The 26,141-nt window shown below is 34.9% G+C and overlaps 1 protein-coding gene and 1 long non-coding RNA gene across 2 annotated transcripts in view; one reads left to right on the top strand and one right to left on the bottom strand.

The window, feature by feature from the left end:
• Nucleotides 1–464: 464 nt before the first annotated feature.
• On the bottom strand, nt 465–3,852 carry LOC105834113. Its single transcript, XR_003626540.2, has 2 exons — nt 1,879–3,852; nt 465–1,499 (listed from the first exon to the last, which is right to left on the bottom strand). It is a non-coding gene; the product is annotated as an uncharacterized LOC105834113 (long non-coding RNA).
• A 1,029-nt stretch (nt 3,853–4,881) lies between these two features.
• The window catches only part of LOC105834119 (laccase-5), a 55,869-nt gene continuing 34,609 nt past the window's right edge, over nt 4,882–26,141 (top strand). The window contains exon 1 of the mRNA XM_012676361.3: nt 4,882–9,071. Coding sequence (XP_012531815.1) covers nt 8,960–9,071 — 112 coding nt within the window. The 5' untranslated portion in view covers nt 4,882–8,959. The remainder of the gene's footprint in view (nt 9,072–26,141) is intronic.

Genomic DNA, 26,141 nt, shown 5'->3' with positions numbered 1-26,141 from the left:
GTTTCCTTTTTTTGCCGAAGAAAAGGAGAGGGAGATGGCTTAAAATTAAACCGTAAAGAATAAAATAAAAATGTTTTATAACTATTAAAATAATCACTTTATTGTGAACTATTAGCTAAGCTAAGTGTAGACTAATTACTTAATTATATTATAATTATATTTAAAAATAATAAAATTGTGAACAATTATTTTTACTTCAAACCCTATTAATTTATTTCTCGTAATGAAGGAAATTACATATATTATTACATGTATCATTTAATATAACAATTTGCATATTTCTGATGAATAGAGATGTAAAACTTTATCGTATTCTTGTATTTTCTTTAAATATTTTTTTCTTTAAATATATATATATTCAATGCAAAAAGAGATATCATATATGTATATGCGTGTGTGTGTGATATCTTTTTTTGCATTGAATATTGGTTTACGTAATTTACATTTTGTTATAGTATTTGTTATTTTTTTATGAAAAATAGAATTTTGATTTTGGTTAATTTTCTACACGTTTATTGTCATAATTTCAATAAAGTTGAACATTTTGAAGGAAATATTGACTCTTATAATATACCAAGTCACTTTTCCAACGTTAAGAAAACTTTATTTTTATTTTTATAAACATAATTTTATGTTTTGAATATTGGATAAAATTAGACTTTATATCAATATATAGCAATGTAATAACTTTATTTTCTGAATAATCAATGTTGGTATTAGAAAAAATATTTGAATATTAGCAACTTTAAGTAGGTTTGTAAATATTATTTCGCAAAATGCAAACTAAATGAAATGGTAAAAGAAAATTAATTTATATAAGTTATAAAGAGGTACGTATAAATAAGCTTAGTGCTCTAAGAGGAACTACTAAGAGAAGCTAAGCATCTTTATCTAAACAACGACTTATTCATTTAGTGGTATCATTCAATCGATTTATCAGAATGATCTGAGTTGAAAGTGAATCGCATGAATTTGAATATCGATGTATGTCACAGATTACGGATGCTCTATATCCAACCGGGTATCTGGTCCCGTTGTTCTGCGCAATCACTTACGGCGTTACGTCATTGATCTGAGCGCACCTTGTGTATCCCGGCACGATCGTAGGATCGGTGCAAAACAGTCACGATCCACATTCACAAAGGCCCCTACAGGCCATGAGTCCGCGGGTGCGCGTTACGAACGTTCTTACCTCGTAATCACGAGAAGCGAAGCATCTCGAGGGGAATAACAATGTAAACGACGTAAATAAATTGCGCGTATATCTTCCCATATATATTACCGATCATGCGTGAAAAGAACTGTGCGAACGGCTGGAAATGAATGGGAGAAGACGTCGGTTCCCGTAACTGCATCTCGTAGCGATGTATTTCATTCCTCGCGCCGCTCGAGTGGAAGGGGTAATTATCGTTGCATTCAAGTATCTCCCGTGTTGTCATTTAGTTGTCATTCGAGTGAGCGGAGTACCCCCGAAGATATTTTATTCATGATCTACATTCCTGTTTCATTTTCAAGCAACACGTTTATTGAAAGTAATAAATTCTTCAAAAATATAAAATAATATAGTAGATAATAAATGTATAGTCAATAGTTTATCGTTATACACGAAAACTTGTCGATTTGATTAAAAATGCGTAATCTTCGATCCGCAGAATTTGCATAATTGCATTGTACGCTATACTCTTGTTACATAATACAACACGTAAAACATTCGATGTGGTACAGGGAAAGCAATTAACATGTCGTTATTTCGTGTTAAAAGTAAAAAATAAGGATGAAAGATTTATTTGGTTTGTGAAAAAGGCAAATTCCATGTTTGTTATAACCGTCGGTGCACAGTTAAGAGATTACGACACTCGTGTCTCTCTTTGTTCTTACCTCAATCTGCACGCCTGAACGGAGATCGATTTAACACGGTATGTCGTTTCTATATACAAGAAATGTCTCCGGAAGGTGAATAGAACTTTTATCACACCGGGAATAATTCTCTCATATGAAGGTCGTGGCACACTAAAATTGTCGGTATGCAATTCTTTCCTGGAAACTGTCTTATCCCGAATAACCAGATTACTGTAAGATTGAATAGCAAGATTATAACGTGGCAGCAATATTGAACTATCTTATTTTTATTAAGGGACTAAAAGAATAGATTAATTTTAAGAAAATTTAAAAAATTCTATTTAAATATTAATACTAATGCATGACCGAATTGTTAAAACTTATACGAAATTCTATAACTTATAAAATTTACTTATAAAATGTCCGCTTATTTATTCTTCACTAATTACTTTTTTTTTTAATTTAATTTTTGGTCTTTTTTTAATTTAATTGACATCAAAAAATTAGAATTATTTTGAATAAAAATGCTTCTATCAAGACATGGCAGAAAGTAGCGCAGAAATTAAACGATTCATTCGTCTTTATCTTAAATATTATACATCACAGTATTCCTTAACGTCGCGTTGGTGCACGAAAATCTGTATTCAGTTCCGCCAAGCTCCGACTGTGTGTAATTTAAAACTGCCGATTTTTAAAGCTAGCTTTATATCAGCTAGCTTTCATATAATTATAGCGATTAATTGGCATGCCTCGTTAAGCGGCATACCTGTTATTTAACAGGTTCCATTGTCCTTTAAACAAAGCGACTTTTTATTATTCGAGCAATAGAGTCCGTTGCTCGCAGATGAGGATAATTATCCTAATGGCATCCTTTGATATTTCAGCGAGTCGTTTATCGAGTCCTTCCTCGCAACTCGATAACTTTTGTAAAATTATTTAAGTAGTTAAATATCAGTATACATTTTAATAATGCTTAATCTATATATCCGTATACAAAACTGCATTTGTAGCCATATCACTCTCTAGCAACTCTAATTATTACAACCGTTATGGTCGATAATTATCTCTCATCTTGGTCGGAGTCATCGTACATGTAGCCCATAGCTGCACATTAATTACAATTCTAATTAGTGCAAAAAAATGTATACACTATCATAGTTCTCACATTAATTTTTCACGTTTTCAGCACTTCCTCAACACTTAAAGAAAGATTAATTTTAAGTTTGGTCAACGAATGAAAAAAAATATGAAAAATCTAAAGCATTTTATATTTGTACTCCATTAAAGTCTAATTATCTTCGTAATTAAGATACACGGCTTAACATTTTTTAATTAATTAATTAAAAATGAATTAATCTTTTTAATATTAAAAAAATATATTCAAATTAATAAAACACATTATTACAGATTATTACTTTGCACTCATTAGTATTTGTTTATAAAAATTTCCTTTAGAACATTTTTCTATTTATGAGAAAGATTATTCATTGTTTAATAAGATCTGGCATTCAAATGCTTTATCTATTTTTTTATCTGTTCATAAACACTGTCATAAATTTTAATTATGACAGTGCAAATATATCACTCGTCTCTCTTCCGGGCAAAATATTTTCCCTCATTGATACGTGTGAATGTCATTCCAACTCGAAGACTGAAACACACTATGATGAAAAAAAGAAAGACGTTCCTGCTTATTGCAAACTAAACTTTCACGTAAATAAAAAAAACTCGTGTCTATAAACCGAGGCGATTCGAGACGGCGAAACACTTTTTCACGAAATTCGGATCAGTGAAAGTACTAATTGATTCGTAGCGCTGCTACGTATCCGTGTATTTGATTTAACTACTTACTTTTATATTTTCTCATAGTTCGCAAAAACGTTGGCAAAAAAATTGGCGCGAATTTTCCCAAATACGTTTTCATGATTCGACTGTTTTTCAAATACTTCATTTCCAACAGAAATGTTATGTTTTTTAAAAACAATCTTGCGACACCAAAGGAAAACTACTATTTTGTTGTTCACCGTTATCTCGATCATACCATTATGATAAGATAAGAATGATTAGAACTTTAAATTCACATATTATGTAAGTCATTATATGTGCGTGCGTGTTTGTTTAATAAATGCAAATAACCACTTTACTGCAGTATAATTAGTGTGAACAAATTGCGGAAAAATACAAATAAAAGCGATATTAAATGTGGAAAATAACTATTGTTCACATTGCAATGACGTTTTAATTACGATATGCATGGATGAAGAATATCATATGATAGAACAAAATAAATTTTTATAAATAAAATATATGATTTTACTTAAGAATATTTAAGATATGAATATACCGTTTTATTTACGAGATATACGATATACATATAATGTAGAAAAATTTATATTTTCTACGTTATGAATCTTCACTCACGTTTATCGTGATAAAAATCTTAACTTTCTGTTTACTCCGTTAGATTTGTTTATCAAGAGAGCGGATAGCTCTTTTTTAGAATTTGAATATGTTTATCAATGCAAACGAATCGTTTCTTTAAGTGCACGCGCGCACGTGTAGTAGGTACATATATTCATAAATGAACCATTAAAAGGAACAGCGCTTTATTTCTTATCTATGTAAAAATAAATGCCCTTATTTTTACATAGATAAGAAATAAAGCGCTGTTCTTTTTAATGGTTCATTTATGAATATATGTACCTACTACACGTGCGCGCGTGCACTTAAAGAAACGATTCGTTTGCATTGATAAACACATTCGAATTCTAAAAAAGAGCTATCCGCTCTCCTGATAAACAAATCTAACGGAGCAGTGCTTCTCAAACCATATCCCATTAATTCTTGTATACATTATAAACTCCAATTTCCTTTTATTTTAATCGTTTCAATCGTATTAATATAAGTCGTACGAACCATTACATTTAAACGTTCTGATCTTTTTGTTAAAAACTGAAATCACTCAACTTGATACTTGAAACTTTTTATCTTACTTTTTATTTTTTATTTTTTTTTTTTTTTTCCTTTTATTTTACTCTTCAATAGATTTATAGAGTGAGAGTACTTAACACTATAGCCTGTTTAATAAATACAATTTCTTATTTCCTTTTTTTGGCTTGGTCTAGCGACCGCTTTGAAAAGCACTGCTACAGACAACGTGCGTCCTTGCGCGGCAAGATATGCGTGAGAAAAATCGGGAAAGTGATCGAGACTTATATCAAGCAAGCGCCGTTCGATTCCGTTCACCTATTCGCGCGACACCTTCACGCGATCGGCAAACGAAACCCAGCACTTTTCAGATCGGCCGAACGATCGGCTAAAAAGTCCCATGACAGGCTTAAAGTCCCAACGAGGCGTCGTTTACGTCGTTTCGCTCGGCTCGTTAATGGATTCCCTTTCTATCGGGAATCACGGATACCCGTTGAAGCGGAGCAACGAGGCGGCGCGGGCGAGGTCGTGGTAAAGATGGACAGGCGGAAACCGCGCACGATCTCGAGAATTCACGCGGGGAGAGAGAGGCCAATGCGAAATGCATTAGAATGCGTCGCGTGCCGGCGCAAAACACATTTCACTGGTACGCTCGTGAAGCGAGAGATGCGCGATCGAAACGACCGCTTTCGTCTCGCTAGGCAGGCGCAGGCCTGTCACTGACCACCGTATCTACCTACCTTTCTCGCCGTTGCTTTCCGTTTCGAGATAACGTTTGCCAAAATATTCACGTCACGCCAAAGGTCACGCTAAGTCCTTCGGTAAAGTAGATGTTCCGCTCGTTCGACAGTCTATTCGTATCTAACAAGAGCTTTTTTCAATTAATTAAATGTGTTGTACCTATGGAAAAAGTACATTCTCTCGTTTTTTGTGAGCTCGCTCCTTTTCACGACGATTATCGTGACGGACGACTCTATCTTCGTTGCCTCGCGGGCAATATATCTTAAAGACTTAACTAGATTGAAGATTGTAAGATTCTACCGCCGATTAAATAATTCCAACAACTCAGGCGTTATCAATAGCGGATCTCTGACCGATTTGCCAGCTTTCTCGCGCGGTCGCGCGCCCGTCTTTTCCTATTTCCCGTGAACGATGCGTCGCCGCGGTAGACGGGCCATCCATCGCGGGGGAAAGTGTTCCAGTGTGTGTGACAATTGTTTGCTCGGGATCACGCCAATGAATAACACAACATCGTCACACCTGTCCCGTCATGACAAATTCTTTCGACACGCTCGGGCCCACGGACAAGCGTGGCCGCGCTTCCGCGAGCGACTCATCGTCGGTGCTTAATAAGATCTGAAGGACGACGGGCAATTGAGATCGCTGCCGAAGTACATTCGCAGTTGTATTTGGCGAATACGACCGGCCGATTAAAAGATTAATCGAAGGCACGCACCACCATCGCCGTATGTCTATTGCAATTAGCCTCGCACAAACAAGTGTGATTTCCGTATAATCTCGCGTAATCGTTTGTTGGTCGATCGATTAATTAAACAGTATTGTATTGGTAACTGGCAATAACGCAACGATACGATTAAAAAAAAATAAATTTGAAAAGAATAGTTCTTTTATTCATATTGTTTAAAAAATGTTTATGCAATATAATTTAAATTGAAATAAATAACAATAACAAATTTTAAATAATTTTTTTTAAACAGTTGAAAAATATTTCTACAGAAAACTAAATAGCGACACACACATCATGAATATTTATTATCTTTATCTTTTAGCATTTTTATCATGCTATTGTATTATCACGGAAACAATTTATGTTAAGAGCTGTGTTTAATTAGAAAAGTAGCACAATAATAATGGTAATAAATATAATAGAAATTAATATTTGTGTGATGATACGATTGATGTAACGTATTAGTGGTAAGATTCTTATCACCGGTGTTTGCCAGAATCAACTATAATAGATAATTTAAATGGAAATTTTACCGAGGTTTTACAGATTCACTTTTCATATGTTACATTTTTTAATACATTTTCTGCAATATTTTTCTATTTTTATTTATTACGGTCCTTCGAGCATCAATGATAAGAACAATTATTTATTAATTATATATAATAAAACGCTTATTATTATTATTATACTTGTAAGCGTCGATGCGATATTGTAGTTGGTTAGGCTGACTGAAGAAATGACGATCTTTTTGCATATCTAGTTGCAACTTTGTCGCGAGATTAGACAATTGTCGATCGATCGAAAGTCGGTCGCGGTTTTCGCAAGTGCAAAATACCGGCATCATACCGGTTGTAGAAAGGGAAGTGCCAAGGTAAGACAATTTAAGAGCTAGTGAATCGTTGCTCATTGCCAAGGTACGTCAAGGTACCTGAAGTCTGGGTGTGCCGGGACGATTATAATCGAAATAGTCTTGAATACACGGGTGAAATCGAAAGACAGGAACAGGAAAGCGCGCAGTCTCAATATGGCACAGCATGTACCGATAGCTGCGCCATAGCGCAGTGCACGCGCATTGGAATACGCGTTTGCCAAACGGCGCGACGTGGTCGGCCAGAAGAGGCCTTGGGTGGACTTTATTGCAACATTCACCAAGCACGTCTACTTTGAAATATCTGGATTTTATATATTAGACAAGTTATAATGTTATTCCGTCTTTTATAAATTTGTTGATCATTCGATATTTTTAAGAACTTTTAGTTATAAAAATTAACACTGAAAATATGTGTGCGTGAATTCAAGTCCAAAAAATTCAAGTTCTGTAGATCCAGAACTATAAACTTGATAAATAAAAATTTTTAATTTGACATTCTAGAGTCTAGATACTCTAAATAAAATATTATAAGTAACTTGGCAAAAAGTAGTTGTCATAATATCTGTATCTCTTTCTCTCCTTAGAAAATATGGCATAAATCAAACACAAGAAAACTCTTAAGAGTTTTTTGTATCTACAAATATCGTATATAGTAGCTTAGCTAGCTTTTTGTCTATCGTTTGTCCATCTGCATTTCTAACGCATTTGTTCATTCTACTATCGTTCGTACATCTACGCGGATGGAAACGGCAGTGCCATGCGATGGATTACATTGGCGTTCGGCAATTTTTCAGCTCGACCTTGTCCATACATCAGAGTTCCTCATCGGTTTTTCCCACGTGAATAAACGTTCATGTTACGGAAGTCGTATTTCCCCGTTGATCTTTCCCAAGAATAGGTGCACGACGTTCATAATTCTGCTCGGTCGTAACGAAACCTAGACAAACAGCTAGCTGGGTGCTTTTGCGGTATCCTAGACCAGTTACGCAGAGAGACGCGGAAAGAGCGAACCGAGCAAAGTCAGCGGTGGCGGCGGCGGCAACGGCCCGATCTTGGCTCGCTCGCACGTAAACCCCACCTAAAACCCCCTTCACCTTCGTCGACCGCGATCGGCGTGCGCGAACACGCGAAAGGGGGGAAATTTTCAACGTCACCGTTTCGCGAACTCGAGAAGTTCGTTACCGTCGCGCGCGGTATCCGTCGTACTCTTGCCCGACAATAGTGCTCACCGCCACGACATAATCGGGGGACTTCGCCACCTACTACCTTGCCTACTTCACCACCCGATCTCCATCCGCCACCTTTCCCTCTATATCTCTCTTTCTCTTTCCACCCGAGACCACCGTCCGCTGCATCGCTGATCTGAAAAGGAGGTGAACGCGCGGTGAGAGAGTACCATTGGGCAAGGAATTGGGGCAGGAGCCAATCGTAAGGAGCGCGAGGTGGAGCGATAGGTTTTAAATAGGTGTGCAGGATCCGTGCGTGGATACGAGAGGAAAAGTTGGCGGTGACCGATACCGCGGTGGCACCGCTGGGATTAAAATTCGGGTGATAAGAGTGCGAGGCCCCATTGTGCGGCGGGTAGTAGCAACAACCTGCCCGGCGCTTACTCTCCGTACATTGTGGTGGTAGTTTCCTATCCGGGGGATACACACGGGCCGCGGTGTGAAACGTACTGAGAGGAGTGACGGTCCTGCTGATAGAGCGGCGAGCACAAAGTACGTCTCAGTCGACGCTGAGCCAGCAGTGCGCTCAGCAGGTCCGCTCGAGGCGGTAGAGAGTCCTGAGAGAGTCGTCTCTACGAGAGCCGTCTCGTTTTCTCTCTTTTCTCTAGTTCGGTAAAAGGGACGGCCATGAGGTCCTGCGGCGGCTACCGGGCACTCGTCGTGCTCGCGACAGTGCTCGCCCACATGACCGGCACGTTCGCCAAACGCGACTCACGCCAGACGGCCAACGGCAGGAGCGGTGAGTCATCTTCGCTTCTCAGTTTTCTCTCTCTCTCCCTGTCTTCTGCTTTCGCTACTTGCTTCTCTTCCGGATCGACCCCTTCCACCTTTATCATGTTCGCGCGCCACTTATTGTGCCTCTTTCGCTTTGCCTTATCTGCTTCTTCTTCTTCTCCTTCGCGCAACCAACACGCTATTGAATCATATCTCGATCCCTTCTTTTACACTATACACTTCTGTATTCTCCAACGCTCTACGTCACCTATCATATTTTATCCATCTTTCTTTTTTTACTCTTTTTTTCCTTCTTTGTTAGTTTCGTATTCTTTTCTTATGTCAAATCTTTATTCCTCGATTCTTTTCATTTTTGATTACAAGTTTTTACGTTTTCTTTTATCTTTCTTTTTTCCTTTTTCTTTCTATTTCACGCTCTTTTCCTCCTTTTCAAGCGAATCTAATCAAGATCTCATTTGGCCTTCTTTTCCTTTTTCTCTCTTATTCTTTTACTTTTGTTGCGCCTTCTTTCTCTTCTCTTTACGTATTCGCTTTCTTAATAATTAACTTCTTGCTTGCGTCGTAATCATACATATTTAAATAGTTTCCGGTTGCATATTGATAAATAAAGTGAAGTGTTAGGTTGTGCAAACTGCGTAGGAAGATGACGACGAACATGCAAGTGAATCACTGTGCTGTGCCTATCGAACATAGATTCAGGTGGCGAGTTAAATGTCTCGAGAATATAATGAAATTAACGTAATCCGACATGTCATACATAGTTGTGTATGTGATTTGCTACATTATGTTGCACAAAGAACACTGCAAGCGATATCGTGACATACGTTAGTCTGTCGATATATCAGCGGTTTTTGTACTAGGAAAGAGTATAGAATGCATTTGTTTTTTTAATCTTAAGAAAATATCTAAGTCAATTTTTTCGAAAAATTATCTGACAAAGATATTCTACATGCATAAGAAAATATTTACTATTTAACTGATATGAAAAATATCTAATTAATATAATTCTACATTTTTTTCTTTACATTATTTTTACGCAGAAATCTTAAGATATTCCACATATCTTTATTCTTAGAGCGTTCTCCACGCAATAGCGGTACTTAGACCGAGTTATTTATGACACTGGGTTTTTATATACATAAGACTTTCAGTAAGGATGAAATAAATCAGTTAAATTCATATAAAAATATATTACTGATTAATACTATTCGGCTACGTTTTAGCTTTATTTTTTTATCAAAAATATTGTCTACGATAACACACACTTGTTGTTACAGATTTTAATATATATTTGTATTTATTTTACTACAGAAATATATTTCAAACATGAAAAAAAATATGAAAAAAATGTTGCGAAAAGTGAAAATTAGTATTTATTGAGTTATCATATTATAAAAATAAATTAAAATAAATTAAGCGAATGGGCAATAAATTCACTTTCTAAGGTTATGATTCTAAAATTTATTAATAGTTTATGGCTTTTTATATCTTCATCACTCTTTTTATTCCGGTAAAAGGTCACTAAATTTTTTTTAAACAGAATGGCATGTGTAACACATAATACCGTTATCAGCTTTGCAAAGATACTTCTCCTTTACAATTTAGATTGGGAAGGAGAATTAGGACAACATGATTTCCAAGTTAAATAGTACTCGACATAGATTTGTTGACGATTCTGTGAAGATTCGGGTCGACAGCCAATTTTTAGTGTCTTATTCATCATAAAGACCAATTTAGCCGAATCGTAACTGTAAAATGTAACAGACGGCCTACGATTACTGCTTATAAAAATAATTGCTATAATTACAGCGTAACTAATCGCTATACGCAAGTGTGAATTGTTTTTGTGCCTGCAGCCTCTGGCTCTTCATATCCCAGCTGTGATTAATCCACATATGGTTCCCCTTTTCCGAGGTGTTCCATATCTATACAAAGGTCCACTTTCGGTTTCTAACGCGATCGTTCGTAAAGAAAAAATGCGATATATCCTACATAATAATACATAATAATACAAAACTAGATAAAGCATCGATAATCCGGTCTTGCATGACAATTGCAATTAACTAATAGAGATTGATGATGATGGAGAATGGCAGAGAGAAAGTAGCGCATTCTTGCGTTCATCTTTAGTAAGACATGAATTCCAACGCGTTTAATGTAGGGTGAAATGGCAATTGTACCACTGGGAAACTAATTTTGTATATTAGACATTTTTAAAAATAAATAGCCATTTGTCGTAATTGTGACGCTCACTTAATCGTACTATAAAAGAAAGTGATTAGAGCTTCACTAATCATAATCACTAATTAAAAATAAAATTATTTTATTTTTGTGTGACTAATTCTGTACAAATTAAGAAATAAGAATTATTGGAAATATTTTTATATAAACCAAGATATTAGAAATTAATAGAAATTGTTTAAATAAAGACTATGCACATTGTAATTCGAACAAAGCAATTTTGGGAAAATAATTATCTGTAAAATATACCTGCAATTCATAAAAGCTAGTAATATATAAATGTGTAATTATATATATAATATTACGTAAAATTTAAAAAATTATATAGAATATTAAAATTGCTAAGAATTGCTATTATAATTAAATCTTTTATAAATATCTTTCAATTTCAACAAATACGTCTTTAGAAAAATATATATCTTTAACTTGAATCTACCATAAAAGAAATTAATTTTTGGTTCTTATTTTTTGATTTTCGATTATCAAAAGGTCAGTGAAACTTTCAAGAAAGAGAAAGAGAGATCGTTTCATAGTTTGAGTCAGATCTTGTGTGAAATTCCCGCGACCCTTCGACATATATCGGAGTTCGATCGAGAGAATATATTCGAGCGTTACACGGTGAGTTTGCCGGGAACAAAGTCGTGACCGGAACACGTCAGTTTTCTCCCCGGAGCTAGCTGTTGGCATAATTCGTTACTTCGTTATCGGTCCGCTCCTTTCCGCAATTTAGCGCACCTCGTATATTTTAAATCTAAATAGAACCGCGCGGATTGATCGTACATGTGGCGGTTCATATATCCTAAATTAGCCGATTCTGATTACTGTGAAACATGAACGACGAACGATCGCTACCAATCTGGAAATCCGGACATGCGTCCGTCCTGCGAAAAGTTTTCCCAGTATATCAGAATGTTTTAATTATGTTGCTGTGTGTAACTTTTATTTGTAAACCGAGAATTTTTTAACACACAGAAAAAAAATGTAATACAGCCAATAACATATGTGATTGCGGGCTGCCAACTACATAAAATACTGAATACAATAATATTTGCTATTAATGCAAGTACAATGTTGATACTGCAATAGCATATATTATTGTATTGAGTATATTTTTAATTGGCAGCCCGCAATAACATATCTTATTGAATATATTACTTTTTTTTTTCAGTGCACTTATTAACGGCCACTTAAAATTCTGGTATGGGGAATTTTAATTCTCCACTGACGTTAACTTTCGAAATTTGTCTAACTTTCGATAAATTTCTTTTTCGGAGTTGATTTAACCACTTTATTTGCAAATGATTACGGTTACGCGATAAAGTGTTACGATATTACAAGCCAAAAGGATGTGTGTGTGTGTGTGTGTGTGTGTGTGTTTTGTGTGTGTAAGTACATGATAAACACTACACATTTTTATGCATAAATATTGACGTGATTAACTCAAATGTAAGTTTTTACCTCATTACTACTAACTGAGTCGAAAATAGACTTGGCGTTTTCGGTGCCTCTGTTACGGTTTCCCAGACTTGGAAACATGTACCATGAACCTTTTGAATGCATTCGATCTGTATTGGGGCCTTCGAAACAAGTTCGGCACGTGGAATTACGAGTGTTTTCTAGCGTAGTGCCTTCGTTGTTGGCATTGCCACCAGAAATGGCTTTTCAACGAGCGACTGGCGGCATGCCAGTGCATATAACAGTTTACCGCGCGACTGGCTAAGCAACTTGCTCACCTACATGCAGCAGCCGTTCACACGCTGCGGGATCCTTCCGCTCGCGCCTTCGTTATCGCTTTACATTTCTGCTACCAAATTGTCAGCACGTATGTTGAAATCCGTTACTGTCACAACGCAGCTCGAATTGCTGAAGCATACAAAAATCGATATTTTTTAAAAATATTTGCCAAGTTTTATTACGATTATTTATTTTAATGAACAATCATCTCATTTGAGATTAAATTTATTAAAATGAACAATTGTATTAAAAGATACGGTAATGTTTGGCGTAAACTGTGCGAAAAAATTTTATTACAATGAATCAAATTATTAGTATTAGAATCGAAATTCACAAAGCATATCAAATTAAAAAGAATGCTTATTTCGATATTTGATTAAAAAAGGTTTTGATTACAAAATAGATAATAAAAATGTATTTCTCGGTTCACTTTAGAGAGAACTTTATTTCAATAAAATTTATAAACTTGATACTGAAATATCAACGTATTTATCAGTAATTAAGTTGTAAGTGTGAAAAGTATAAAACCAAATCATTAATCATCACAGACCGGTTTTTCTCAACAGATAAGATTCGTAAGCCAGTCTTCTGGTGTAACTTGTCCGAGTGACTTTTTCTTTGTTTCATAAATGTCTAAATTAAAGTGTTAAAAAATAAGAAAAGCTACAAGTAGAATTAATTTTTTGCAAAAAATAATTTAAAATAGTAGTCACATTTTTTCAGATAATTAATTGAGATTATTCCTACACGGAAAAAACTATATGGTTGCCACAATAATATAAATAGTTAAATATGGAACAGCCATACTGTCGCGATGCGGCAACCACTCAACACTATAGCGAGAACTATGATATGGTTGTCATACCCATATAGATCTTCTCACGCCCACAGCGCTGTGGGAGTGACAACCATATCATAGTTCCCGTTACAGCAAAAGTGGGTGCATCGCGACAGTATGGCTGTTCCATATTTTACTATTTATATTATTGTGGCAACCATATAGTATTTTACTATTTATACAATTTGCAATGCTAAATTAATTTTTAATAAATTTGCATTTTTCTTTCTCTCTCTCTTTCTCCCTTTGTTCTACGCAAGTCTTTTGTTGTAAAATATGAACTCGTTTTTGTGACAAGCTTTGTTGTCTTATTAGATCACGTACGTCCACGTTGAAATGCTTTCCTTCGCATTTCAAGTATCCTAAGCATTTCAAGTAATTTCTTATGCTACGTGTTCCCAGTTAGACCACCCATTAAGAACTATTCTGTAAGCTTGTTTATTATATATGGTTACCGATACTGTACGTAACCAGTGGCTGTAACTGTCAGTAATTGATTGATTTATAAGATAATTTTCCATCGTTGAAAGGAAACTGATTTATTCTGAAGTTCGATTTCTTTGACTATATTCAATAATTATTAAATGAAGACCGCACTAACAACAACTTATTGAAATTTTTGTATTTGCATAGACGTACGAATTTGATGAGTGCAACGTATTTTGACAATAAAAGAATACATTATTTAAAAATACAGCTTTCATTAATTCTGATTTATAAAAAGCGGTTTACGATGCGTTTTATTTATGTGTCGTAACGGTTTCTGAAAAATATGTGCATTACACAAACTACCCGAGCTATTTATAGCTAAATCCGCATTCGAGTTTAATTGCTCATTTACGAGAATGCTCGAATTCCAAAATTCCGCCACATCATCGTGAATCATGCTACCACCCATAAATTATACATTTTTGCGGAGCATTTTTATTATTTATAAAGTACCGTAATATCAGATAACTCTTTAGGTCTTTACATGTCATTTTTTTTTGTTTGCTGATTGTTAAAATCAATTCCGACGTTCCAGCCGTTTTATCATCGATAGACATAAAATAGTCTTAGAAATCCAGCGGTGATACCCAATACCGGCCGCTCATAACATGAACGAGGAAACGAGCTGTGAAACGGCGACAATTTGAATTGAGGTAAAAACCAATATTCTGTGATTTGCGCGTGCGACGATGACGTGCGGTCGTTCCTTTTCACGGGCAAACGAAATGTCTTGGGGGACCGGTTCCTCCGTTTCCTCTCCTTCTCTCTTTCTCACCGAGCAGTGTCGTTACCAGACGGACGAGGGTAACGGCCATGTAGACACGTGGAGCGGCAATAAGATAGAAATCGTGGCTAAAGTCGCAAGTCGCAGTCAATTTTTGCCATGGTACCATCTTTGCACGCATCGTCGTCGTTGTCGCTGAGATTTCATCTAAGATCTATCTGGGTTAAAACTTTGTATTCTCGTATCGCAATTCTAAGCGCTCGAGATCGACGGCCGGTCTTCCTTCTCCTCGTTGTCGTCCACGTTTTGTCGCGGCAATGGATCGCAATCACGGTGAAACCGCCAAGAGCGAGCGTGCCCGAGCGAGTACGTCACGCGTATCTCGTGTTCGTGCCCGGTCTCCGGTCCGGGAAAATCGAGTCTAATGGATTTCAAATTGCGACCGTATCTCCCCACCAAGAGCGGCGCGGATCGATCGTCGATTGATTCAACGGATAGATGCGGACGAGCTCTCCGAGCGACTGAAAGTAACGCTTCACCAACGCGCGCGTTCCCGGCTCATTTAGTAATGCGATTGCACGTTTACCGGACAGTGAATGGTGCATCGGCCCATCATGCTGTGACGGTAATCATCACCGTTGAAATGATAGTATAGAGATTTTCATTCAATCTCTAATCAATCTGACGATGAGCGTATATAATTTTATAATCCTAACGTGTATAATTTTAATTAGAAAAATATTGTCATGTATTTAAAAGCTTTTCCGCTTACGCTTAACGTGTGCTTTTAATTTTTCTAAATGTCAATATTGCATTTGTATTTTATGCAGTTTTTGAAAGAAGAGTCTTAAAGAAACTCAGTTGTATTGAAGTACACGTAGATTTTCTTCTGCGATTAACAACACTCATTCGCTTTTAATGACTTAACGATCTGCCGTTTTTGATGTGCAGCAAATCTCGTAATGATTTATCCCGAACAGCCGAGTAGTCGAGTAGCAAAGCAGATAATTGGAAAATAACGGAAAATAATTGCCCACGCCAGGATAGAGAGCAATAAATAATCGCGAAGCAAATCCAAACACTCGTTATTATAGAATGCGCATTGCGCTATGAATACTTATCTGATAAATGAAGAAAATTATCTCTAACAGCTGGAAAATTGCGGCGATATCGTATGACGCGTACCGATAATTCGGGCTGCACGAGTCCGACCGATCCGTTCGCTCTGACTCGTGCAGTTCCTATCGCCTTTCTTTACGGTCTCGAACGATAATTAATAACTGGCTAATAAACGCAACCGTATCGGCAATTAAAAACGCGACATTTATGTGTCGAAGTAATTCACGCGCGCGTTTTAATCCGCCGTTTAAACGATATTAGATTAATCTGGACTGGATTTATATGCGATTCTTCTTAATAAGATGCGACCAGTCGAGCGTGACATTTCTGAATAATTTCTATATTGAATCGGCGAGAAAATCGTGATTAAATTAACTTCAATCCAGATACGATGTACAATTAATTTTTTTACAAACCTGCACGATCGCTAGGTTTTTTTTTAAGAGCTGTTTTCTTTGTTGGTAAAGGATAATCGGAGTTATTTTGATGGCAATTCTCATTTTAATTGATGACTTGCGAATCTACAATATAATTTTCTCGGATGATCAATAACACTGATCTGACACTGATCTTACATTACTAATTGAATTATGTGATTTTTATAAATATTTTGTAGCTGAAAACTAATCTGTAAATTGTTCGTTACATCAAACTTTTTGACTTTAAAAAATGCTGAAAATTAAACTAGTCAGCTAAAGATATTTTTGGATATTTCTGAGTTAAAATAGCTCAAAGGTATGACGTGACAAAGCAGTTTCGCTTACGATTTTATTTTCAGTGACAAAAAATCTATAAGAATCATCTGATCCGGCTTGTGGTCTAAAGAAAAAACTTTCATGTTGTCGAATAGTAAATGTCTAACAGATAGTTAATTTAAGGATTGATATATCATACGTATAAATTATAATAAAATTGAATTTGAATGCGAGAGAGGTATCACGTTTTGTCGCCCAGACAAGAGACTCCTTAAACGTGCCTTGCGTTACACGCGTAGTTAACTTTAATGACATCCGTTTTCGAAATTGGTAGCGCTGAAATACGAGCACGCGGACATAATCAGTGTTCGCGAATTTCTCGGGACAAAATGATCGTATAATCGGATGAATATCGAATCGGAGTCATCGCTCTTGGCGTAGCCGATCTATCAATTTACCTTCATCAAACAGGTCACTTAACTTGGTACAAGCAATACTTTGTTGCAACGAATAGATCCAAATGACTAGCACGCAAGCGGTTTTTTTTTTTTTTCGTGAAAATAGGATGCATGGAGGTTTCAATAAGTGGCAGATTTCGAAGCTGCAGCGATTAAGCTCGACGGCTGGCACGTGCCCGGGTTAATCATTGTAGCATAATCGTTTTTTACTCGAGTTTAAAATTCGAAATTTGGATGTATAACACTTTTCTATTTTATCATAGCTATATTTATTACATTTTTTTTAATCGCTTAAGTTTATTATAGCAATTGCGTATTTTATTGCCATCGTTTGAACAGTGTTGTCGCCTCATCATTCTCGGCAATCATATTTGGTCAACCTTTGATAAATAAATTTAAATAATAAAGACGACATGAATATCAGAGCAATTTGTATTATATATTATCTACTTTAACGTAAATAAGAAACAATATACGAACCAAACTTAAAAAACTTGTATATAAAAATTTGTGCATTTACATACGAACTTGCCTTTGGCTATCAATGTAATTACAGAGTCTAATGCGCGTTGGCATTTATGAGGTCTAGAAAGAGAGGGAAGGAGGGAGAGAATGCGTTTTACATATAAATGAGATTGGCGGATCAGGCTTTCTTCTCTTATTTAAAATACAGTTATTTTATGATTTAGTCGTAAAAACCAAAAATTTAACTTGTTTTAATTAATGGTACTAATACTCTTACTAATACTTTTATCCAGAAGTTTTGCAAATTTTTATACATTTTGATTCCAGCTTATTTTTGCCAGTTTATTTACGGTCTTTATAGATAAAAAAGTGATCGGAATTAACAACGGGGAAAAAGATTCTTTATTGTTGTCGGAACAATTCCGGTGACAAGTAAGTAATGGAGAATGAGTTTTTGGGAGAAAGTAGTATCGAGAAGTTAAAAATCCCCATCCATTCTGATCTCAGTATCATGCGCGGAATTTCAGTTCCGCATCGGTGGCTGATTTCACCCCATTTGCAGGTTTCTATATTTTGTTTTTCGTATTTATCTGCATGAAGATTTTTCAGAAGTATTGGTTGTGGTGAACCGTAATAATTTATCGTTTCGAGACACAATTAACTTGTCTTTTCTTCTTCACGAACATTTAAAACGTTGAGTAACTCTCTCACAATACTGACTTTGATAAATTTTTTTTGCGTTTAATAAGAACAATTATGTATTAAAATCTACGTGCGTCAAATGCTCTCTAATATGTAAAAAATCTAAAACGTTTTAACTTGGAAGATTTTACACATTTTGTATAATTTTGAATAATTGAAGTAATTGAAATCATTGAAAAGAAATAAAAAGCAAAATGGAATAATGTAATAATTTTTATTACAGTTAATTATTATAAAATTATTGAATAATAACTATTAATTTTTATTATAATATTATAAAGGTAAAATAGTTTCACTAAAATGAAGCGTTGATGTGAAAATTGCACGTTAAACTTTTTGACACTTGCGTCTCGCGCAAGCATCGTCGAATTAGCAGTGCATAAAAGTTAGCAGTGCGTAATGTGTTACCCGTAGAAACTGGGAGAAATCCCCGCGATTCTCGCCAAACCCCACGCTTTGTGAGCCCATCTTTGTCTTGTCGACGGACAGTGAGGCGCGACACTGTGAAAGATTCGAGAGTATCTAACGCTTTATCTCTTCGCTTTCCTTTTCCTCTTCGGTCGAGTCGTAAACGCATGTACGAAACTTTCGAGGTATTTCCCGGCTTACACGACGACTTTGCGTTCGAATTCGCGTGCACTAAAAGGCATTTCCGGCGTGTGTAACGCCGCGCCATCGGTAAAAAGCGTGGCACCGTCTTCCTGTATCCTGTTTCTCAAATTTTTTGCAATCACGGGATATCACTTTGTCAGGATGCATGTTATATTTTGCGTAAAGCAATCCAAATATACATATAATGTCCGGTTACGTAAAATATAATAAATGTCAGTTAATTACATGATGATTTGGTTTAGAAATTATCTACTTACAAGGGAACGGTCAGAAGTGTCCCTCACCGATTTTAATGAGCTTTGGATATGTCGTAGAACATAAAAAAATATTAGACTCATAATTTTTAGCTACGTGTCTCGACGTTTAGGGGTTGAAACTTCTCGAATATAATGCATTTTTTCGTTTTTGAATACTTTTGGAAATATAAAGGTATGGATTCCACACCATTCCCAATTATTGGCAAAACAAGATGATAATCTCGTGCTATAATCGCCGCGCTAGACGTAATATTGCGTTATTTCTTTAGTCGCGTCATATTTAACAAGTGTCTCTTCTGCGTATATGTTTATATTAGAACATAAGAACGGATTAATCTTAATTACCTAATACCCAATGTATTACACGATATAAAGCATAAATGTATGTATATAAGAAAAGTAACATTATACGTATGAGTATGATATTGCAAAAATTAAAATAGTGCTGTGATGCATAATATTAGAATAGAGATTATTTTACCTCTGAATTTTATCTAATACATGCATATTAATATATGTGTTTTGCATATTTTTTTCGCCCGTGTCGTGTGCAAAATATATATAACATCAGCATAAATGTATATAAATGTCTTACGTAATATGCAAAAATACCGTGCAAAACACGAGGAAACCACGTGTTTTGTCATAGGCGCACGACGGAGGAAAGTGAGGGACACGATTCGGTGTGTTCGGAATTTCTGAATCGGAAATCGAATATTTAGGGACAAATTACTGTAGATCCGTCAATTTTTAATCAATATTAATAAATTTTTCTAAAAATAAAACTATTTGAATTCCTAAAAGATTCCTCGAGGCCGATTTCTAATTTCTATTGCCGAATAAAACCGAGTAAAAGTCGAAAACCCAAAAACCTTAATAATCTCTTAAAAACCCTGTATTCATAAAACTGAAACTTTTAAGCTGATATCTTATATGTAACAGCAAATGTACATCTATGAACTTTAACAATAAACCACCACTAATGTAATTAAAAATATTTAGTTGCTGATTCTTAATTAATATTAATTTCCATTAATTTTGATTAATATTAGAAAAGTATCTCTAGAATCTCTAGAATCTGCTGATTCTCAGAAGCTGAGAATAATTGAGAATGGTAAAACTTATACTATTATATATGAATAGATTCGGTTTTTAAAATATAATAAACGTCAACTAATTACATGATGATGCGATTTGGAAATTTTTTTGTAATTATCTACTTAGTTCGTTCATTTTAGCACATTATCTAGGAAGCTCTTTGTTTGTAGCATTAATTTTTAAATTAAAGTGCAAACCTTTTTTTAAATAAGATATATAATTTTTTTCTTTTGCTGTCTGATATTACGTACATCTATTTCCTTTTTGTGAAATATTGCAAAAAAATTAATGACAAATAAGACCTTTTTAAAATTTACTAATTTTCTTTAATTTTTACATTTAATATGCGTGTATTGTGTATGTCTTTGTATACCAATACCTTGAAACTATTTGTGAAATATTGATTGTTCAATGTCTAGGAAATTGCTCAAGCTCCTGTGCAAATACGTATATGTATACAAGTGAACAGCAAAAATACTTCCCGTCATAGCCGCATAGATTTCGTTATGCTACACGTCCAGTTTAATAAGTGTTTTAATAAGTATTTCAACGTACAACATAGATATATCGTGTGATCGTTTAAGGTTTATGAAACCGGAATGCCAGGATGGAATAATTTCCGTGTATTTTTGCTTCCGGTTTTGTATTAACGGCATATTATCTTCGTACATTTATTTACTATTACGTCAAAATATTCATTTTGTAATCTGTGTTTCGTAATATGTTTTATTTTTCTTGCGTGTGAACACTCTAATAAGTAATCATTTAGTCGTTTTAAATATGTGTTAATGAAATAATCTGATATACTATATAATTTTATTTTGGTCTGTCAAAATTGTTCCTTACAAGTTTTTATTTTATTTTCAATTAATTATCCATTCAATGCAATTTTACTTACGAACATGCTATTCAACGAAGTATCATTTCACTGAATTGTTCTCGGTCAATTTAATTTGCATATGTCAGAATGATAGATAGTCGTTAATGATATACAGTTATATATCTGCCGTGATAATTGTGTGTATGTGTGTAAGATAAATGCAAATTCATTGTAGCGAACGGGATTCGTTAGGTTGCAATTGGGCGTAATTTACAAAGGGATATAATATGTATATACGTACTTGCTATGCCAACGTATCTAAGTTCGAAGAATACTGAAAGGAGTTGTTTTGCCACGAGTTGCACGCGAAAGGCGTGTCTCGGAACTTCGAAGTTAAAGGCGCTGAAGCTGAACGGAACGTGGTCCAAAGCGAGAAGGACAGTGCGAAACGTGATTATGTATACCGAGTGATCTCTGAGCTCTAAACGAAAGGTCTCTTGGACAAGCAACAGTTTAATCTTCGCATTCTGAAGCCTTGATCGGCCTTCTTGCCACGTGATATATTTTTTTGCGATTTATTCAAGCGCGGCATCTTAAGTAATTATTTACAACTGTTGCTAAAAGTATAGTATCAAATTATTATTATCGATTTAGTGGTAAAAGAATTAGAAATGTTAAATACACAAGCGGTAATTATTGCACTTCACAAATAGCAAGTTTAATTTAGATCTTGGAAATAAATAAATATCTCAATTTTGTCAATAAGTTTATCAAAAACCTTTAATCAATTTTGTTAATATGTTGCAATTTTTTTTGTCTCGTATCTCATTTTCTTAACGAGCTCATTGCTAACGAGTCAAAGAGTAAACTTCTTCGAAGTTGCTTGAATTAAAGATTGGTAATGATAGAAGTCCGGTTATCGTTCAGAAATCTTTGCGAGATACAGCAGCGTAAACTGCCTCGGAAAGAAGAATCGCCTTGAGGCTTTGATTTCGCTGCAGGGTAAAAGCGAAAGGCATTCCGCGCCATGCACTGCTCGATCCGCGATAAAAACAAATGTCGATGGATAAGCTGGCAAAGAAGCAATGCCATTAACTCCAGCGTGAGAACAGGTGGCAACGCTCGAACAATAGTTACACGGTGGCTACGGCGCCGTCTTTGGAATGTCACAAAACTATTTATAAGTCATTCCAGCAGAAGAGCCTTATCCGTATCCGGCTTGCTCAGCAGTAATAATTATCGGTGTAGTAACCCTAATTTAGCACTCACGATATTCTTAGTCGATTATAAATTTGTTAACGCCTCAAACATGCCAGGAATAATGCTACCATGGCATTTAAATCGATATGAAACTGGCAATAATGTTATATTATCATCGCGTTACGAAAATATTTTACAAGCCAGTTAATTCCTAGGTACTTATTTTATAGTATTCTATAGCATATTTCCTTTAATGGTGTAACATAAAAATTTATACTAGCACGTTATAACTAGAATGTTAGAGCTACGAAAAACAACTTACTTTGACTGCTAAGTATAATATTTTTCATTAACTATAAAGTCTATATTAAATTTTAAGTTAATATTAAAAACAATATATATATTATGACATTGGAGATAAGTTCTCTAATAATAAAAAGAAAATAATTCTTGGGAAGGAAAATACCAAGATTATGTACAAATGTAACATGTAATATAATTATTGACAGGTAATTTTAATCTTTTTTTTTAATTTAAAATAATCTGAGTTACAATAATGAATGCACATATATATAATTTATTTTTAACGTTGGAATGCATATAAATCATGAATAGTAATGCAACATACGTATAATGAACATGTGCTGGCTACTTACATTAAATCTAATTTTATATCTTAGGGTACGTAATAATTATCTTTCAGTCTTTGTTTTTTCTCTACCTTTTTTTCACATTATTAAAAAAAAAGGGAAATTGTTTTCCTCGATAAGCGACAACTCTCGGTCGCTATAGTGTCATGAAATTCACACTGACTGAAATTTTCGTGACATCTTGCACGAAAATCAGAAGAATAAAAAATACTATAATGAGATCTCGAGTCAAACATTATGTCACCTTTGTCATCCATCCGTCCACGAAATCTCAAAATGCATGAATTTCGCCTTCTAATTAAGTCGGTCAAACTATGCCGTGATGCTGGGAATATTACGATCCTATGAGTCCCGTAAGCTCTCGTAGCACTTGCCTCACTTCCTGCACCTAATAGGATACCGTTCGTATAAGTTGCACCATACGCCGCCACGCCGACGATATAATATCACGCGTGCAATTCGTGTGCGCGATACTTGCGTCCGGACTTCGATGTAACAACTCGCACGAATTGCTGCGACATTTCGTTCGTTTCACTACTTTTTTGCGCGCCGCGATCTTCCTAGAGACTTGCGAAATCGTGCCACTTTTTGCGCGGACATTTGCCAATGTTTCTCTGACAATGAGCTTGTTGTTACGTGTAGCCGGTGCACGCTCGTTGATGGTTACTTAACTTTGAGAGATGAACGGATGTTCTTTTTTTTTATGTAAGAAAAACATGAGAAGAGTGTTTTTTTTTTTTCATCACATGCAATCTGTTTAATGTAACAAATAACATGAAAACGAAAAAAACTTGCAATTTTCTCACTTTTGGGATAGCAATAGGATTGAAATTGATCTCGCAAGGGGAGGTTAAAGTATGTATCTTGCGGAGTTTTTGCGAAGTTCAAGGTTAAAATATAGAATTTGATGTCATGAAAGTAATATAATCTTTAAGTGCCTATGAATCAAACGTTGAATTTTACGACAGCAAACTCTATATCTTTTAGCATCAAACTTTCCAAAATTCTCAAAGATATTCGGATCTTTCTTATCAGTTTTATTAATACTTAACATTTTATTGATAATATTAAATTTGATATTTTTTATACCATCGTCGGTTATAAAATACTTTATGTTTTATTAATTAAAAATTATTACATTACATCAATGTTTTTTATTAGATATTGATTCTTGAAGTTGTTAATATTATATGTATACTCTCAAGTAAATTTAATTATTTATTCATAGTTACAATTTTTCTGAATAATAATATTCTAATAAAATGCGTGTGTCTAATTTACAAAGCAAGACATATTATTAAAAGAGTGTTTTGTCTATCTCGGTACTTTTATATTAGACATCGTTAGCACAATCTACGATAACGGTTGCAATATCGTTACACGAGACGAGCGCTTTCAGGAAATACCATCTACGATGCGACTGCAATTTCTGTATATCTTCTTGTCACGTGAGATACCTCCTAACATATTTCCCAGTTTTAATGCAAAACCGAGGAATAATTCTCGTAAAATTTTGCGAACGATTTTCTTATTTTCTTTTTGTACAACAATCTAAAGGGAGTAACAATCTAAAGGATAAGTGAAGCAGTAAATATTTATAAAATATGTTTAACAATTATATTTTAAGATTATATTTTATTTATTTCAAAACATAGTTGGCTCTACTTTATTTAAAGAAAATAATCTCACCCAGTTCCGGTATCCAATGCGCGACCGCGTGACGGTAGAACACATCAAATTCTGGAATATAATTTCACATATAATTGACGATGTTTTTCTAGCTTGCTTCGGTGCACTGGAACAATGCATATATTGTTGCCTACGCTTACTTATAATACTTATGTTTCATTCCATTGAGAAAGTACTTAAAGTGTACGATATGATAACTATCTCCATAATCTCATATAATATAATGCTATTCTAATCATTCATATTATTTATTCATATAATTTATATATGTAATCCATTCATATGAGTAAGGAATTCCAATAAAAAAAGACGAGTATTTAGATATCAAGATATTGAAAATAAATAATGAAATAAATAAATCACATGTCATACGATTATTTGGATATTCTTAATTAACATTAAGTTTTAGATATTTCTAACTAAATAAATTTTAGTTAAATTATATTATGCGGTTGAACTATTTTTTACGTTATAATTAATGAGCCAGTCGGAGAATTTATTAGCGTTGTTACAACAATTGCTAATTTAGTTTATTAAAATCATAATAAAATATCGAGACCTGAAAAGTTTTCTTAAATGTTTATATATTAAATCAATACAAAAATCAGTCTGCGGAAAGCGAGCGTTTACAGTACGGAAAGACGGTGAAATTCGTTCCTAATATACCGATCAGTCGTGACGAGGCAGAAAGCGAAAACCACTTATCTCAGTAAGGTTTATTGTTTGTGGCGGCACCCACACTGTCTGGGAGCGGGAAACCACTTTTTGCCAGTTGGCATCCTCCGCAGGAATAGAGAAGCGTGTAAAGCGTGGCGACGGCGGCGCGGCGGCGACGTGACGAGGTCGGGAAAGTGCCGACCTGCCGTCGTTCTCGATCCTTGCAATAATCCTTACTTCACCACACCCTCTGTGCAGTCTATGCGACCGCGCTCCACGGCGTCTTCCGTAATTCGCGCTGATATGTCAAAGTACAATCGAGTTCTCTAACTGTGTCAGATCGGCGCAATCAACGATTCTTTACGCGTGTTTTACAATTGAATTGAAGCGCACTACAAACGCGGACGAGGAATCATGCGGCATCAATCAAGTTTCGAAAGATTTTCTATCGCGGACGATCTTTCATTCCCGTTGAATTTTACAGTTTTGAAACACAATCGAAAGAGTTGTGGATTTTAGTAATATTTTTGCGTTCTTACTTTCCTTTTAAATATAAAAGAGAATAAGATATAAATGAGTATTTTGAAATAAATAAAGTAAATTGAGATAGAAATATTAGCATTTAT

This window comes from Monomorium pharaonis, chromosome 9, assembly GCF_013373865.1.
Source record: "Monomorium pharaonis isolate MP-MQ-018 chromosome 9, ASM1337386v2, whole genome shotgun sequence".
NCBI classification, from domain to species: Eukaryota; Metazoa; Arthropoda; class Insecta; order Hymenoptera; family Formicidae; genus Monomorium; species Monomorium pharaonis.
This window is presented reverse-complemented; position numbering and strand designations above follow the sequence as displayed.